Here is a 16,305-nt window from a genome sequence, read left to right on the forward strand (position 1 = left end):
GAAGGACGTCACCTTCTGGCAACACTCTGCTGCCTCCAGATCAACTCACGTATTGTACGGTACCGCACATCGAATACTTTTTCTTTCCTGCTCGATCATTCATTCGCTGATTCACTGGATTACGCACTCGCTCGCCCAGGCACTTATATACATGCACATACATTGTACACATATCTGTGAATACAATGTTGCAGAAAGAATTGTCGGGACCTGAGGGGCCCCACGACATTGTTTTTCGCGATCCTCTTTTTTGCAGTAGCGGTAGTTGGCGGGCTTTCCTGGAGCCAGGTAGGTTCGCTTGGGACGTCTCATGTGGAGTTGATCTCCTCTTTTGAAGTGTGCATTATCATTGACATTTGCCTAGGTTCAGATTGTAAGGGGTAGGCGAATATTGGGCTGAGTTTTTGAAACCTGTATAGGGGAAAGAGAGGCATCTTACGCTGACTTTGGACTGGGTAAGAGAGATTAGTGTTGTCTGATGGTCAGCTGAGGCTTGGATATATCCAAAGGTTAAATAAGAAAAGGATTTGTGTTGAATCACGGGGAGTTTTTGATATGGTTTCGTATGGGAAGGGGTATAGTTCCATATCTGGAGGACGTTGTGCTTGGAATTATACAACATTGTGGCTTTGGGGGGACGAGGTATGTTATGGACCCCTTTTTTATATTATTGACGGGTATTAGCATGTCGAAAGATATTGTTGTCACTGACGTCAAAGATAACTCGTAGTCTCAGAGTATAGGTATCTTTTTTCTAATTGTACGTTTGTAAGTCTACCTAGGCGTTGTTTGCAGATTCATGGCAACATCAACGAATTAATGTCTAGAAGATACTTGTTATGTAGGCATGTACTCGCGATACCATTACAAACTAAAGCTCAATATGAGATGGTAAAATTGTGCAGATACGTGTTGGAGCAATATAAGAGATCCATGAATATGAGTTTCGTCTGCAGGGTAGTACTTTGGGGAAGGGAAACTCCATACCGAATGTTGATGGTAATTGACATATAGTAGGGCACTGTCTGAGGCATTCTAGACTATCGTAATGGTTTCATTTAATCTTATTGCTTTAATCATGCATATACACCTTGTTTGCGATTCTTATTTATATGGTGATCCAAGCGTGATGACATGTATTGATTATAGCCTCGTATGGACGTTAGACCTTGATAGGGAGGAGAAGAAGCTGATTAGGAACTACCACACTCTTGAGGATGACATTTCAAAGAATTGATTATATTGATGACTATATAAATGGCATCCAAATCAACATTGGATCGTATAAGTCCATTTCCACCAAGTGAGACTGCTCTGTTAATCCGGTACGGGCTACGCACCACCAGCGCCGAGCAGCGCCGAGTACTCCACTAACGGACGGCCAGCTTTCCTCCCCCACAGCCCCTCCACCCGTGACGCAGCATCATCACCAACCAGACTGAGCTTCCCCCAATCCACCTCGAAAGCTACAGCCTCTCTCTATCTATCGCCCAATCGAAACACCTCCTCTCCCTCCCGCCACCTCTCCGGAAAAGCAGCAAAAAGGGAGAAACCCGAAAACCAAAAAAAACAACAACAAAGAATCCTCTCTCTCCCAACAGCGCAACGACACACTCGCCATGTCAATCATCCAGCAACACACCGCCGCGTCCCTCACAGACGCATGGCGCACCGTCAACATCGACATCCTGACCGAGGATTCGAGCGTTAACTTCGACACGTCGACGCTGCACCCGCCGCAGCCCGAGATTTCCGAGGCCGACGTGCGCAACTTGTCGACGCAGGTGCGGCAGCTGCTGAGGGGGGGCGATGCCGAGGGAGCGCTGAGGGGCTGCCTGGAGACGCCGGTATACAACGGGACGGATGCTGCAAAGGTATGGAACTTGTTTGCTTAGTTGTATCCCTGGGCTGTTGGGGAGACATGTGATGGGCTAATCAGGATGTTTTTACAGGAGGCGCATCTGCAAACCATCATCGAGGTGCTGCAGTCCATCAAGGCGAGCGACATGACGCCCCTGCTCAAGGGCATCTACGCGGCCCCTGGCGGAAGCGAGCTTCTCGACGTGCTGATGAAGTACATGTAAGTCGCCAACTCCCTCATCAAAACAGAAATAGCGAGGGAAGAAGCAAAGACGACGGAAAAGCTGACAGAGGATCCTGTCGATAGCTACAAGGGAATGGGCAGCGGCGCCCCCGCGCTCAAGTCCCCCGCCAAGATGACGCCGCAGTCCACCGGCTTCACCCAGATCGGCTCACGGCCCGGCGCGTCCAACGAGCCCGCGTCGGCCGCCATGAGCGTCCTGCTGAGTTGGCACGAGAAGCTGGTCGAGGTTGCTGGGCTTGGGTGCATCGGCCGGACGATGACGGACTGGCGGAGAGTATAAATGGCGCTGTTGGGGTATATATAAACGGACAAAGGGTTGAGCCTGCTTCGAAATCATGTATAGAGGGGGGTGCTGAAGGAGCCCAAGGTGTTTGCTTTACTTTCCAATGGAACATTGGCTACCGAATGGTAGCATGGCGCCATCCATACGTTCGGTTGACATATTAACTTGTATGAAAAAAAAAAAGTTTGAAATCTTCCATTATTCCTACATGTGGTATATATACTACTCCTTCTTTTCCAGAATGTCTTTCAGATTGGCCTCTCCACTTCCTCTAGCAAGCGGCTTTGGCTGGTTCTCACCCTCACGCCAGCCAATCATGTATATAATTCTAAAGGTGGCAGGAATTGACCCGTCCGGGTTACCATGCAGGGCCCGATATATGGCGTCGTTGGCAAGCAGAACATCTCTCCGAATGGGTCCCATCTCGCGGTTCAGAATGGCGTTGCTCTCGCCCATGGCCTGGAGATCCTGCATCAGGGCAAATGTATCGGGGTAGTCGACAATGATGTCGTCGACGTCTACAGTCAGCATCTTGAAGCCCGCCTTCTGCAGCAGGCCGCCGACATCGCGCACGTCAGCCAGCGGCGAGACGTGGGGGGACATGCCGCCTCTCCGTTCCTGCTCAGCCAGCTGCAGTGATGTCCGAAGCTCAAAGAGCGTATCGCCCCCAAGCATTGCGCCGATGAAGGGGCAGTCTGGCTTGAGGATGCTGTTGATCTGGGACAGCACGCCGGGGAGATCGTTGATCCAGTGCAAGCTCAGGGAGCTCAGCACAAGATCAAACGACTCGGGCTCAAACGAGACAGTCTCTTCATCGTCGACGACTTGGCGGGTAATGGCAATCCTCTTGTTGAAGCCGTGGCTGGCATCTCGGTAGAGCCTGGCCTCGGAGGAATCGGTTGCGACGAGTTCGCCGATGCGGTCCGACAGCGGTGGTGACAGCGGCGTGTTTGGATCGGGATCGGGATTCTCGCGCGCCAAGGCCTTTGCGACATTGCAGGAATTGGCACCGAGGTCGAGAACCTTGGGGAAGTGTCGTTTGATATCCTGTCGAGAGTAAGCTTTGGAGTTTGGCTTTGGGTTAAGCATAATAGCGAAGTAGGTTCGGACTGACAAGAAGCCTCTCCGTGAGGCGTATGGCTACTTCGTCCTTTAGATAGTCTGCCTGTCGACTCTCTTCCACGTTGGAAGCCGCGCGCTCCTTCTGAAGCCATTTTGCCCTTCGATCAAAGACTTGGAATCGAGTTGCTCCGGAGGCGACCGCATAGAACCGGCGAGGGGCAGCTGCGAACTGGGTGCTTCTGAGAGGGGCAAGCCTGGCGAGGCTGCCTTTGCAGCTCATGAATGAGGATGAGCGCCACGTGGACATGACATGCTCATTTGCAGAGCAATTCTGGGGCAGGAGTCAATCCAAGCTTTATGTTGTTTTGTAAAGGAAGAAGAGGAATAGGAAGCAGTGAAGCAATGACGCCGGGCAGCCATTGATATCGATTGCGTTCATCCAATAATTTCTTAGATTGAGTGCTTCGCAGCGCACGGGCCACCCGACCACAGGGTCGCAGCCGCTGGCGTTTTAGCGGCCAACCCGCTACAGAAGCTCCTGATTAGGCGGCCAAACATCCATCCTTCGACCTTTCTCCGAGCCGCCCGCAAGACGCGACTCTCTCGATCTCGCAAAACCGTCACCACCAGAGGCTCCACGCAACCGTCTGGACGCTGCTGCATTCGCTGTGACGCGCTCGTCGGCGAGGAACTGTATTACGGCATCAGATTCATCATCTCGCACTTGTTTCGCCCTTTTTAACGCCGCCTGCCCTGTCCCCGTGATAGCCGGCAGCATCTTATCGCACAAGACCCGAGGCGATTACATATCCAGCCATTCGCGACGCCGTCGATGCTCGCCGCATAAACCAGACCGACGCAAGCGATCCCGCCTGACTATGCGATCCCCCCGATAGACGATTGGTGTCTGGCTTTGCCTCCCGCGAGGATTTAATTACCGCGACAAGCTGCTTCGCATCCCATCTCAACTATCGATTGAGGAGTTAAAATAACGAGGTCCGAAAAAAAAAGGGGTCCAACATGTCGTCGTCCGCGTCAGGCTGGATTGGCCGCTCCAGCAGCAACAATGCCAACATGCGAGGCCTGGTGCAGTTCATTGCCGACTTGCGAAACGCGCGTGCCCGTGAGCTCGAGGAGAAGCGCATCAACAAGGAGCTGGCCAACATCCGGCAAAAGTTCAAGGACGGCAACCTCAGCGGCTACCACAAGAAGAAATATGTCTGCAAGCTGCTGTACATCTACATCCTGGGGTGGAATGTCGATTTCGGACACCTCGAGGCCGTCAATCTGATTTCCGCCAATAAATACTCGGAGAAGCAGATTGGCTACCTGGCCATGACGCTGTTCCTCCACGAGAAGCACGAGCTGCTCCACCTTGTGGTCAACAGCATTCGCAAGGATCTTCTCGACCACAATGAGCTCTTCAACTGTCTTGCTCTACATGCCATTGCCAACGTCGGAGGTCGCGAGATGGGAGAAGCCCTCAGCGGAGAAGTACACCGGTTGCTCATCTCGCCGTAAGTCCCAATACACGCGCGCACATATCTGGCGGAAGAAGGGTTCGTTTTGGCTAGCTCGAGACTGGAAAAGCTAACTGGTGAATGCAATCTAGGACTTCAAAATCGTTTGTCAAGAAAAAGGCCGCTCTGACCTTGCTGCGACTGTACCGAAAGCACCGGGACATTGTACAGCCTCAGTGGGCGGAACGAATCATCCATCTGATGGACGACGATGATCTGGGTGTCGCGCTGTCCATTACCTCTCTTGTCATGACTCTGGCCCAGGACGACTTGGAACAGTACAAGGGCGCCTATTCCAAAGCTGCCGCTAGACTTAAGCGCATCCTGATTGACGGCGAGTACACCACCGATTATCTGTATTACAAGGTTCCATGCCCCTGGCTTCAAGTCAAGCTTCTGCGGCTTCTGCAATACTTTCCTCCTTCAGGTACGTCGATATCCCGTTCGAGATGTGTGCGACAAACTTGTTGAATGCTGACTGTGCCTGTGTAGAGGACACGCACGTGCGCGAGCTGATCCGAGAGTCTCTGCAAAAGATTCTCAACCTCGCCTTGGAATCAAGCAAGAACGTGCAGCAGAACAATGCCCAAAACGCAGTCCTCTTTGAGGCCATTAACCTCATCATCCACTTGGACACCGAGCAGGACTTGATGAAGCAAATCTCCTCACGCCTAGGGCGCTTCATCCAGAGCAGAGAGACCAATGTTCGATATCTTGGCCTCGAAGCCATGACCCATCTTGCCGCGAGGTCTGAAAATCTTATTTCGATTAAGCAGCACCAGGACATCATTCTCAGCTCTCTCAAGGACCGCGACATTAGCGTTCGCAGAAAGGGTCTTGATCTCCTCTACAGCATGTGCGACTCGACGAATGCCCAGGTCGTTGTTGGCGAGCTTCTGCAGTTTCTTCAGAGTGCGGACTTTGCCATCCGTGAGGAGATGGTTCTTAAGATTGCCATTCTTACGGAAAAGTATGCCACCGACGTCCAGTGGTATGTCGACATATCTCTGCGGCTGATTGCCATGGCTGGCGATCATGTCAGCGACGAAGTGTGGCAGCGAGTGATTCAGATTGTCACCAACAACGAGGAGCTCCAGGTGTATGCCGCTCAGACCGCTCTTCAGCACATCAGGGCCGACATCTGCCACGAGACGCTGGTCAAGATTGGCGCCTACATCCTGGGAGAGTTTGGCCATCTCATTGCTGACCAGCAGCGGTGCAGCCCCATTGAGCAGTTCCTGGCCCTGCAGAGGAAGCTGTCGGGATGTTCGTCGAGCACGCGCGCCATGATTCTTTCCTGCTTCATCAAATTTGTCAACTTGTTCCCGGAAATCAAGCCTCAGCTCGTTCATGTTTTTGAAATCTACAGCCACACGCTGGATTCCGAACTGCAGCAGAGAGCCTGCGAGTATCTGAAACTGGCGACGCTGCCGACGGATGATCTTCTGCGAACAATGTGCGACGAGATGCCGCCATTCCCCGAACGAGAGTCCGCCCTGCTCTCTCGCCTGCACCAGAAGCACGCCGGCACCAGCGACCGGAGGACATGGGTCGTCGGTGGCAAGTCTGCCAACACCGAGGCGGAGCTCAACATGGCCAAACCTGGCGGTCTCAAGAGGACATTTAGTTCTGCTGTTCCGCTCAACGGGAACAAGGCCAACGGTGTCAATGGTAGCCACGCAAACGGTGCCTCTGATCTTGCCGGGCTGGACATGAGCTCGCCGACAAGCGAGCAAAAGCCAACAAGGGCACCGAACCTTGCCAGCGCTGCTCACCTGTCTCCCGGGTGGGAGAAGGGCTTCCACAGGCTCCTGCTCAAGGCCGAGGGCGTCTTGTACGAGGATGCCCAGGTGCAGATTGGCGTTCGGTCCGAGTACCGTGGACAGATGGCCTGCATCATTGCCTATTTCCGAAACAAGAATCCAGGGACCATCACGTCCTTCACCACGACGCTGGATCTTGATGAGAGCGAAAAGCGCCATCTCACATGGGATGTAAAGGGTCTCCCCGAGAGTACCCTTGGCCAGGGCTCGCAGACACAGCAGGTCATCATGTTTGAAGCCAAGAAGGTATTTGAAAAGAGCCCGACGATGCGAGTCAGCTACTTGGCTGGTGCGTTGCAGGCACTCACACTGAAGCTCCCCGTCACCATTCACAAGTTTATGGACCCTGCGGAGCTCTCTGCCGAGGATTTCTTCAAGCGGTGGAAGCAGATTGGCGGCGGTTCCCGAGAGGCTCAGGGCATCTTTGGTCTCTCTGGCGGCAAGAACAGCGCCAGGGAACTGACCGAGAAGTTTGTGGCCTCGACGGTCGAGGGTTTCAGATGGCGCCTCCTGGACATGGTTGACCCCAACCCCAAGAACGTTGTCGGCGCCAGCGTGCTTCATACCTCGGAGGGCGGCAAGTTTGGCTGTCTCATGCGACTGGAGCCCAATTACGTCACTCAGGTAAGCTCATCCCGTTCTTTTTCGTCTTCTCTTGGTGAATATTTCTTCGACGTGATGTTTTGCAAAATCAAAGTATTTGCTACTTCAGAACCTACGGGTCATGAGACAAACCTTCTTCACCTTTGCCCTGATCGTCCATCATCATTGTTTCTCTTTGAATGTTTGCCCTGTCACATTGGAAGATCACACTGCTAACGTCATGTTTGAAAGATGATTCGGTTAACGATCCGAGCCACCGATGAGTCGGTGCCCCTGGTTCTTCTCAAGCTCATGCAAGAGCGACTGTCCGTCGGAGTATCAACGATGCCCGAGAGATACGATCCCCCAACACGACAAGACATTTCTGACGCTTTTGGGAGTGTAATGGTTAACTAATTATCTACTATTTTTTCCCCCGAGCCAAGCTTGGTTTCTCTTATTTATTTATTTTTGGAATATGTGACAATAACTACAACTACATGACTGACTGGGAAATGTCTTGGCACGCATGGAAGCATATTGGCGTTTGGGAGAGAAGCATGATGGATGATGACTCAGTGCCTTGAACGAAGTTTTTTGGAGTCGGTGAAGGGGGCGAGACTGAGGAGCCTTTATTCTCTGTATGTAGTTTAGTTTTTTGCCCCCTCTATGAAAGCGGCTGTTTTTATTTTTTTTTTCCCCCATCTTTTTAGCCAACCAAAAGTTGTAACATATGATGGTCATGAAAAGGGGGCCTCTTTGCTGATACCAACCTCTTTCTTCTTCTTTCATGCTTGTTGAGTCCTTTGCGGTTTAATCGTAGTTGTGAATGAGATACATAATGGCTCCTCTTGAAGTAGCTTCACGTTGTGCCTGGTATTGTATTATACACGTTTGATATATATATGTATAGTTTTTTTATACGTCCGTCTTACAACTGTTACGCTTTTGTCCTGGGAGGCCTCTGTCCAAAGATGGTGGTGCCCACTCTCACTTCACTGCTCCCCTGAGCAATGGCTCCCTCGAAATCCTCGCTCATGCCCATGCTCAGCTCCAGGCTATCGGGACTCAGGCCGAGTTCGCCAGCCACCAGATCTCTCTGCGCCCTCAGAGCCTCAAAGTCCTCGTTTTCATCCTCCGCAGTGGTGGCACGACTACGAGCGATGGCGCCAATGGTCATGAGGCCGAGCAAGTTGAGCCCGGGCAAGTTCTGGACGATTTCACGACACAGAGCCACGGTTTCCTCGCCCGGAGCGCAGCCAGACTTTTCCTCCTCGCCCGAGGTGTTGACCTGGACGTGGACGTTGAGCTTGTCGAGGGCCGGGTTGGCGGCGCGGGCGTTGCTGAGCAGCTGGGCTTTTTTGAGGGAGTCGACGCTGGAGACGCAGAAGAGGTTGGGGATCTTGGCCAGGTTCTTGCAGTGGCCGGACTGCAGGCCGCCGATGAAGTGCCAGTGGATGGACCGGGGAAGAAGCTCGGCCTTTTGGACGAGTTCCTGGGCGTAGTTTTCGCCAAAGTGAGTGTGGGAGGCGGGAGCTTGGTGGAGGGCGAGGACGTCGACGGCCGGCTTCAGCTTTGAGACGGCGACGAGGCGGACCTTTGTGTATTTCTTAGCATGGCCATATTTAATTTGTCTTAAGAGGACACAACAGAACCGTGCATTATAGAAGGACGGTAGAACATGATATCATACTCATCAACTGTTTCTAGTGCTTACATTTCGGCCGTTGGCGGCTGCTGCGACTCGTTCTTTGACGGCACTGAGTTGGGAGATGAGAGCTTGAGCTCTGGTGGGGTCGATTTTCATTTCTTCGGTGGCTTCGTCGCTCATTTTCTGCACACCATGAGATGAGACTTTTGACAACTCAAGAGGAGATGTGAGAATTAGGTAAAAACAACGAGTTGTTACTAAGTTAGAGTGGTTATGAAATGGGCGAGATGATAAGTGATGAGTGAGAATGTCATGAAGTAATGACTGACACAGGTTGAGAGAAGTTGTGGCCGAGATCGGCTTATCATCGGCTGTATCGGGGCGGGTTCCCCAACTTCAATTCGGTAAGCCTTCCGGGCAGTGACCTCAACACTGTACAGTATCTGTCTGTTTCTACCTACTATATTCATGTTCATGCCAGAAGCGGATTTAGCTGATTCATCGTTGAATTGATCTTCATTATTCAAACACATGTTGTAGTTTCTTCTTCTTTAAATCCTTTTTTTTTTCTTTGCTTTCGGTGTGCACCTTGTAATAGACAATGGCAACCGACGTCAAGCAAGCGCAGGACGGCAGCTCCAAAAAGCTGGCCTTTGAGCCCAAGTCACAGCACACATCAGATGGATTCCTACAAGACTTCCTCAACCCTTCCTTCGACCCAATCTCATACATCAATGCCAGCTTACCGCCGCTGGCTCAAAAGGCTCCAGTGCCGTCGAATCACAATGCGGTGCCCCTTGCGGAACTCGCCACGCAGGCCCAGACGCTTCTGTCGCAGCTGGATGCTCACACGACGAGGCTGTCGGACACGCTGACGCAAATTTCCGACGATATCCTCAGGAGTGGGAGCAGGATGTCTTACGAGGTGGAGATGCTGCGAGGCGAGGCGCTGAGCTTAGAGGAGCTGCTGTTTGAGAAGCTGGCCGACCAGATCAGCATGTTTGTGCCGGGAGGGCTGCAAAAGGAGGGTGAGACGAAAGAAGACGAGGAGAAATCGAGAGAGAAGAAGAAGCCTTTGGAAGACGGTGGAGAAGAATCCGGGGCGAGAGCAGTCGCAAACCCCGAAGCTCAAGCGGTTGGTGCTGAGGGATTGGAGCCCGAGTCTATCAAGCAGCTGCGGACGCTCACCCTCGTCCGTGAGCGCCTGGATTCCGTCATCAAGATATTCGGCGACGCCATGGAATTCACCTTTCCACCATCGGAAGTGTCCGTCAGTTCAGGGTTCCTATCCGTCTCCGCGCCAGAGCCCGGATCAGACCTGCAGAGCTCGGAGGACAAGGGCCAGCAAGTCCTCCAGAAGCTGCGAGACGAGATTTCGAGCCTGCTCAACAGCAAGCAGGACCCCGTCTCGGGCATCGAGAAGGCAGCCGAGAGAATCGAGCAGCTTAAGCAGCTGACCACGGTGTGGAACGGCACGGCGGAGGAGAGGGGCAGGACCAAGTTCATCGAGAGCCTGGCGAAGATGGTGGAGGACAGGCACCGCGAACTACTCAAGGAGATTGATACGAAGAGGAGCGAGGCTAATGCGTCGAGGCATGAGAGGAGCGGCAGCAGTGGCGTGACGACGAGGGAGGTTGCCATGGCGGAGGAGGCGAAGGCGCTGCCGGGAGGGTTTGGGCTGATGAGCCAGCTGCAGAAGTTGCGCGGTGGCTTGTGAGGATGTGGAAGATTGTTTATTCATACATGGCATGACATGCGTATACACGGGGTTTCCTTTGGAGAATATAAGAGGATCGAGGCTGGGGATGAGAGAGACATGAGATACGACAACTGGACGATGTATCTTAGACTACTACGGCAATATGGGATGAATACGGCAGTAGTATGTATTGTATGACACGATTCATCCCAATGTAGCGATACATATTTACTTCATCACATAAACACTTTTAAAATCGTCAATCATGAATTCATTGCCCTTGTTAGAGAAACTATATCAAAGTCGTCCTGGTTACCATCTCCGGACTCTTCCTCCATCGATGCCAGGAAAGGCAACGAAGAAGCCCAAGTTGCTTCCACATACGGCATAGCGCCCATTAGACGTGCGCCGGTTCGCAGTGGCACGTATCGCCTAGCCGCGGTAGCTCCCCAGTACAGAGTACCTGAAAACACGGGAAGACAAGCGACAAAGCCAAGGTACAAGACACTCACGAATACAGTTGCTCGGGGCGGGCCAATCACGGGGCGTTTGTAACTGTCCCGATCTGCGGGCGGTGAAGCTGCCCGAGGTTTTGGTCATGCAGGTGCTTTTTCTCTTTTTCGCGGGCGGCCAGAAAGAGGAAGCTAGAGCTGGGAGCAAAGGTCACGCAGGGCAGAATTGACTGACGGCTCGGGGCAAAATCACGCAGGATTTGCAGTCGGGAAGAAGAGAGAAAAGAGCATTGCGGAAAATACAGCAAGTTGTTGAATCATAACTGTGTATTTATTCAGTAGTAATCATGCTGTGCAATACCTAGCGGAGGCAAAAACAAGCTTCGCTGGCAGAATCCATCCAGGGCATTAGAGTTGAGCTGGATCTGAGGCGCCTCTGACCTGGCGCTGAGAAAATCCATAAAAAGGCGGCAGAACCACACCACTCACTAACACCCCCGGGACTTAGACGCAAGACCCTAGCCAGCCTTTTACTCCGAACCCTCACCAGTCGACTTGTATGCCGATACGCAAAACTGATTCTCGCGGCTATTCTCACTCGATCGAGCTTGTCTTTTCTTGTCTCTGCCGACTGCAGGTTCTCTTCTTATAATTTCTTTACTAGCTTCAAGCAGAAGGAAAATACTCTCTCTCTCAGGCGACGTCCACGCTTCTTCCCAGCCTCTCTCTCTCTCTCTCGCTCTGCCCTGCTCTACTCTACTTCCGCTCCCTGATCCCGCCATGGAGGCGAGCGAAGGAATCGCCTCCGCCGTGGGCGTCAAGCTGGATCGGCCCTCTCCAGCAGCAGCCTCGCAATCCAAGCGTGACCGCAAGCGCCAGGCTCTCGCCGACCGTCTGTCCGCCTTGGACGACAAGGTGCAGCGCGACCGGGACCTGACGTACCGCGACCAGCTCCAGAAAATCCAGTACGAGGTCGGCCTGGTCCAGCGCTTCGACCCGTACGATTCCAACGCCCTCGAAAAGGCCGCCGACCTGCTCCAGGAACACAGACAGGCCCAGGGGCCGCCGGTGCTTGCCGATGGCGCCCGGAGCCTCATGGACATGGCGGGCATCCGCTTCCCAGACTTCATTGATGAGGTGGAGGATCTAATTGAGATTCGCGATTTCCAGCTGGTGCAGTCCAAGGTGAGTAGAATCACACGCACACACATGCACACATGTACATGTACATGTACACAAACACGACAAGAGAGAGAGGAGACGGGACATGATACTTCTTCCCTCTCCTCTTTTGCTTTTTAACCCTATCTTTTCGGGGCCCTGCCCTGCCCTGCCCTGCATCATGGCGTCACTGCTATAATCGCCCGGCTAACACATGTCTGCCTTTTGTCAAATTAGAACGAATACGAACGCAAGGTGCAAGAGTACAAGAACACGCACGCGTACAAGGTCGAGACGGCCAAGCGGGAGCACCGAGCCCTGACCGAGACGCTCCGCGATCGGCTCATCAACAGCCTCACACAGAAGAAGAACCGCCTGAACCGAGAAAAGGAAGTGCTGGAGATTAACGACTCCAACGCCCTGCTGCTCAATCCAAACCAATTCAGCCTGACCAACCCCGCCAGCCCCGGCGGCGCCCATGGCAAGCGGGCGACTCGCCTGCGCAAAGATGCCGAGGATCTCCAGGTCTACGCCGACGGCAAGAAGCGCAAGCGCAACCAGGGCGAGGACGACGGATCGCCGGTGCCCTCGCGGCGGGCTCTCGACCCCAACAGCACCACGCCGCTGTGGCAGTCGGAAAAGGCGCGCGCGGCTGCCAAGCAGAACGGCCCCGTCTACAGCATCGACAAGCTCTTCACGGACAAGGAGCTGTCTCTCCACTACAACACGGCCGCCCTGGCCGCTCACCAGTACGTGCTGCGCAACCGCGCCAACGGCGCCGCCTCTTCTCCCGACGGTAGCGACTCGGGCAACGGCGACAGCAACGACGTCGACAAGGACGATGCCGACTCGCAGCCCTCTGCCGCCCCCATGATGGAGCGCCAGGTCTCGCATGCAACTCGCAGCACTAGGGGTGGCGCGAACCAGAACTTTTTGGACGACAAGATCCTGGGCATCGAGGGCATTGCTAACTTTGAGCTCCCGGCCAACCTGGACCTGATCCACGCCCAAGAGCCGCCCAAGATGCCGCCTCCGGTGCCGCAGCAGTACCTCAAGCCGTACCCGCGGTCTGCCGACCAGAACTTCCCCGTGCCTCTGTCTCAGGATGACATTGCCTCCGATCTCTCCGTCATGGGCTTCTTCAAGCAGTACGACCAGAGCCACAAGCCCGGCGCCCACCTCGATGCGCCCAGCGGCCTGCGAAGGATCCTCGAGGCCGTGGCCGTCCCGTACCACCAGGGTCGGTACGTTGCCTTTACCAGCGCCGCCCGCGACGACCCAGAGTACCTCCGCGACGCCCTTGGCATTCCCTCGAGCAACATCCGCGATCAGCCCAGCCCAATTCATGCCAGTCTCTCCCTGGCCGCTCTATCATCGGCAGCCGCAGTTCCGATGAGCCGGCAGAGCAGCGCTCAGGGCGGTGGCGTTGCCATGAGCCGCCAGGGCACCAGCGGTAGTGGTCGTGGGAAAGGCCGCCGAGGTTGAACTCGAGCCCCATTCGTTCATGGTCATTGGATTCGACCGAACCGAGCCGCATGCACACTGCCTCTATCGCAACAAGGCAGACGGAATCAAAGTCACATTCTGAGGGGCTAACAAAAAACGGGAAAAGAGTAAAGGAATATGTGCATTTCACGGCATGGCGAAGCGACGGCTGGCGTCCCGGGTTTTTTTCTCTTTTTATACCTCGACCTATCTATATCTTGTCCCTCTTGGGAGGGGGGCAACTAGGGAAGCAGCATATGCTGTGTCTTTTCTTCTTGTTTTTTTTTCTCTCTTTCCTTTCATTCTCATACCTAAAGTTTCTCTTTGTGGTGTTTGTATGCCAATTCCAAATTTCATTTTCATTTTAGTTTTTGTCTTCTTGATATTCCTGCTGCCGCTGTTTGATGTGCTTTACCTGGTTGTTTTCTTGCGGCTAGTCACGGCTGCTTTACGGTATCAAAGAGGGATGGTATTTGGATTTCCTTTTTTTTTTTGGCCTCTGTATCTCCAAGTAAGTTCCTTGTCTTATACACGATGATCTTTCTCATTTTCCCCCATCTCTTTTTATCTCTTCTCTTTCGTATGGTGGCTGGGAGGAGCTGCTGTTATACAGGAATGCTTAGATTAAGTTGGGGGTAGATACGGCCTTTTGAGAAGACAACAAGGGGGGGGGGCGTATCGAGAGTGGGAGACGCTCTCTACTTTATGTCTTCTTTTCCTTACTCGTCATTTTTTGCTCTTTTTTTTTTTCTTTTTTCGCTTTATCGGCCTGGATGGGTTTGTTATCCCAGGTTCAAATGCCACAGTCACTGTCGGCGGCAGGTTCTTCTCACGCGGTCGGGAGTTCCAGAGGGCAGAGGCATGAAATAAAAAGGGAAATGACTGTTTGTTATTACAATGTTTGCAATCTCGTCTCGTCTGTGCAACGCTAATATGAACCCAACACAAAAAGAAAAAAAAACAAAGTGACACCATCTACCATGCATACACTCCAACCCAAATGCAGAGAAATCTTCCTTGTTACACATTTTCTTGCCTTTTAGTTGCCAAAGACCAAAGCGCGAACCTCGATGCTCTCGCGGCCCTCGGCATCCACCCTCGTCCTGGGGTCGGTAAAGGCAGTGTGAGGCACACGTCCGCCAATGCCAGAGCCAGGCTTGAGCGACTCGCTGTCGAAACACTCAATCAACAGGCGCTCATCGCCCGTCATGCCGCTGGCATAGTACCACTTCTGGTCCGGGTTGTAGTTGATGGCGGCCGTCTCGCCAATGTAGCCGTCCGAGTAGCGGTGGGAGATGGGGATGACGTCCCTTTCATCGAGCGTCGAGGTGGACGCCACGGCGAGCGGGCTGGACTCGACGGGGTTCTTGTTCAGGGGCCGCCAGACGTTGATGATGCGGTAGCGGCGCTGCAGCAGGGCGTCGGCCTCGTCGGGGAAGTAGCGGCGCACACGCTTCTCGACGGAGGCGGCGGTCTGGTCGATGTGGACGCGCAGGACGGGGGCGCGGTGGGCGTCCGGGGTGGAGCGGCGGATGGTGTGGTCGAAGATGTAGACCTTGTCGGCGCCGGGGATGTTGTCGAGCAGCAGCCTCTCGACCTCGGGGTAGTACTTTTTCTGGATGGAGGTGTCCTCGGTGAAGTCGTGCTCGGCGGAGGCGGGGACGCCCTGTATCAGCTGGAAGGCGTCCTTGTCGAGGGTGAAGCTCGCCTCGGAGCCGCGGATGTCGTGGATGACGACGTCGTGGAAGTCGTCGCCGTAGTTGCGGCGGGCGAGGTCCGCGGGGTGGTCGTCGCCGACGAGGTTGTAGGGGGCGGCGCCGTCGGCGGGGGCGGTGTAGTAGTTGAGGTTGGCGGTGACGTCGCCGCGGGGGATGCTGGAGATGACGGCCATGTCTGCTGTTCTTGGGTGTTGTGTTGTGTAATATGTGGTGATGTGGTGTTTTTTGGTGTTGTGGATGTTCAATGGCGGGGTTGAGTTGTTATCAGTTGTATGAGGGTATATGGTATATATAATTGTATTGGCTATTCAACGCCCGATGCTGAGATGAGATTGAGATTGTAAGATGATGCTGAGATCAAATTCCACAACATACACTTATGTATATATATATATATGTATATATATATACACACGCGACGGCCATCCATCCCTCACGCCCCCGATTTCAAATCCAACCGGACCGTCATAATGCTGAGTGGCTCGACCCTCGACCCTCCCGCTGCGAGCACGTCACGGCAACCTCCACTCATTCGCTGGAAGCCATTTGTAAGGCGTAGACGGCTTACTAAAGGGCGCTGGCCGAAACGGGAACAATTTCCTCATGGGAAAAGCGTCGCAACGTTCGATTGCCGGATTTAGCCGCTCTTTTTCTGCTTTTGCTTTTCTGCTGCAAGACGCTGGTTGTCGGGCATTCCCGTGGAGATGCCGGCGGGGGATTTGGGGGGGGGGGGGGGGGGGGGGGGGCAACCCAAAACCCAAAAAA

General features: G+C 53.6%; 7 protein-coding genes across 7 annotated transcripts; 4 read left to right on the forward strand and 3 right to left on the reverse strand.

Annotated features, from left to right (window-relative positions):
- Positions 1–1,619: 1,619 nt before the first annotated feature.
- On the forward strand, positions 1,620–2,384 carry Triagg1_4629 (uncharacterized protein; the record flags this gene model as incomplete). Its single annotated transcript, XM_062899054.1, has 3 exons — positions 1,620–1,874; positions 1,953–2,080; positions 2,168–2,384. The coding sequence occupies 3 exons, from the start codon at positions 1,620–1,622 to the stop codon at positions 2,382–2,384; spliced, it is 600 nt and encodes a 199-aa protein (XP_062756209.1).
- A 225-nt stretch (positions 2,385–2,609) lies between these two features.
- Positions 2,610–4,227, reverse strand: Triagg1_4630 (uncharacterized protein; the record flags this gene model as incomplete). The annotated part of the gene is made up of 3 exons (XM_062899055.1): positions 2,610–3,434; positions 3,502–3,780; positions 4,006–4,227. The coding sequence occupies 3 exons, from the start codon at positions 4,225–4,227 to the stop codon at positions 2,610–2,612; spliced, it is 1,326 nt and encodes a 441-aa protein (XP_062756210.1).
- A 242-nt stretch (positions 4,228–4,469) lies between these two features.
- On the forward strand, positions 4,470–7,791 carry Triagg1_4631 (uncharacterized protein; the record flags this gene model as incomplete). Its single annotated transcript, XM_062899056.1, has 4 exons — positions 4,470–4,966; positions 5,062–5,396; positions 5,462–7,416; positions 7,627–7,791. 4 exons carry the CDS (start codon positions 4,470–4,472, stop codon positions 7,789–7,791), a joined length of 2,952 nt encoding a protein of 983 aa, XP_062756211.1.
- A 523-nt stretch (positions 7,792–8,314) lies between these two features.
- Positions 8,315–9,205, reverse strand: Triagg1_4632 (uncharacterized protein; the record flags this gene model as incomplete). Its single annotated transcript, XM_062899057.1, has 2 exons — positions 8,315–8,971; positions 9,092–9,205. 2 exons carry the CDS (start codon positions 9,203–9,205, stop codon positions 8,315–8,317), a joined length of 771 nt encoding a protein of 256 aa, XP_062756212.1.
- Positions 9,206–9,626: 421 nt separating this feature from the next.
- Positions 9,627–10,742, forward strand: Triagg1_4633 (uncharacterized protein; the record flags this gene model as incomplete). The annotated part of the gene is made up of 1 exon (XM_062899058.1): positions 9,627–10,742. One exon carries the CDS (start codon positions 9,627–9,629, stop codon positions 10,740–10,742), a length of 1,116 nt encoding a protein of 371 aa, XP_062756213.1.
- A 1,214-nt stretch (positions 10,743–11,956) lies between these two features.
- Triagg1_4634 (uncharacterized protein) lies at positions 11,957–13,822 on the forward strand (the record flags this gene model as incomplete). The annotated part of the gene is made up of 2 exons (XM_062899059.1): positions 11,957–12,361; positions 12,575–13,822. 2 exons carry the CDS (start codon positions 11,957–11,959, stop codon positions 13,820–13,822), a joined length of 1,653 nt encoding a protein of 550 aa, XP_062756214.1.
- A 1,039-nt stretch (positions 13,823–14,861) lies between these two features.
- Triagg1_4635 (uncharacterized protein) lies at positions 14,862–15,713 on the reverse strand (the record flags this gene model as incomplete). The annotated part of the gene is made up of 1 exon (XM_062899060.1): positions 14,862–15,713. One exon carries the CDS (start codon positions 15,711–15,713, stop codon positions 14,862–14,864), a length of 852 nt encoding a protein of 283 aa, XP_062756215.1.
- Positions 15,714–16,305: the final 592 nt, after the last annotated feature.

This window comes from Trichoderma aggressivum, assembly GCF_033847375.1.
Source record: "Trichoderma aggressivum f. europaeum strain CBS 100526 chromosome Unknown scaffold_015, whole genome shotgun sequence".
NCBI lineage: Eukaryota > Fungi > Ascomycota > Sordariomycetes > Hypocreales > Hypocreaceae > Trichoderma > Trichoderma aggressivum.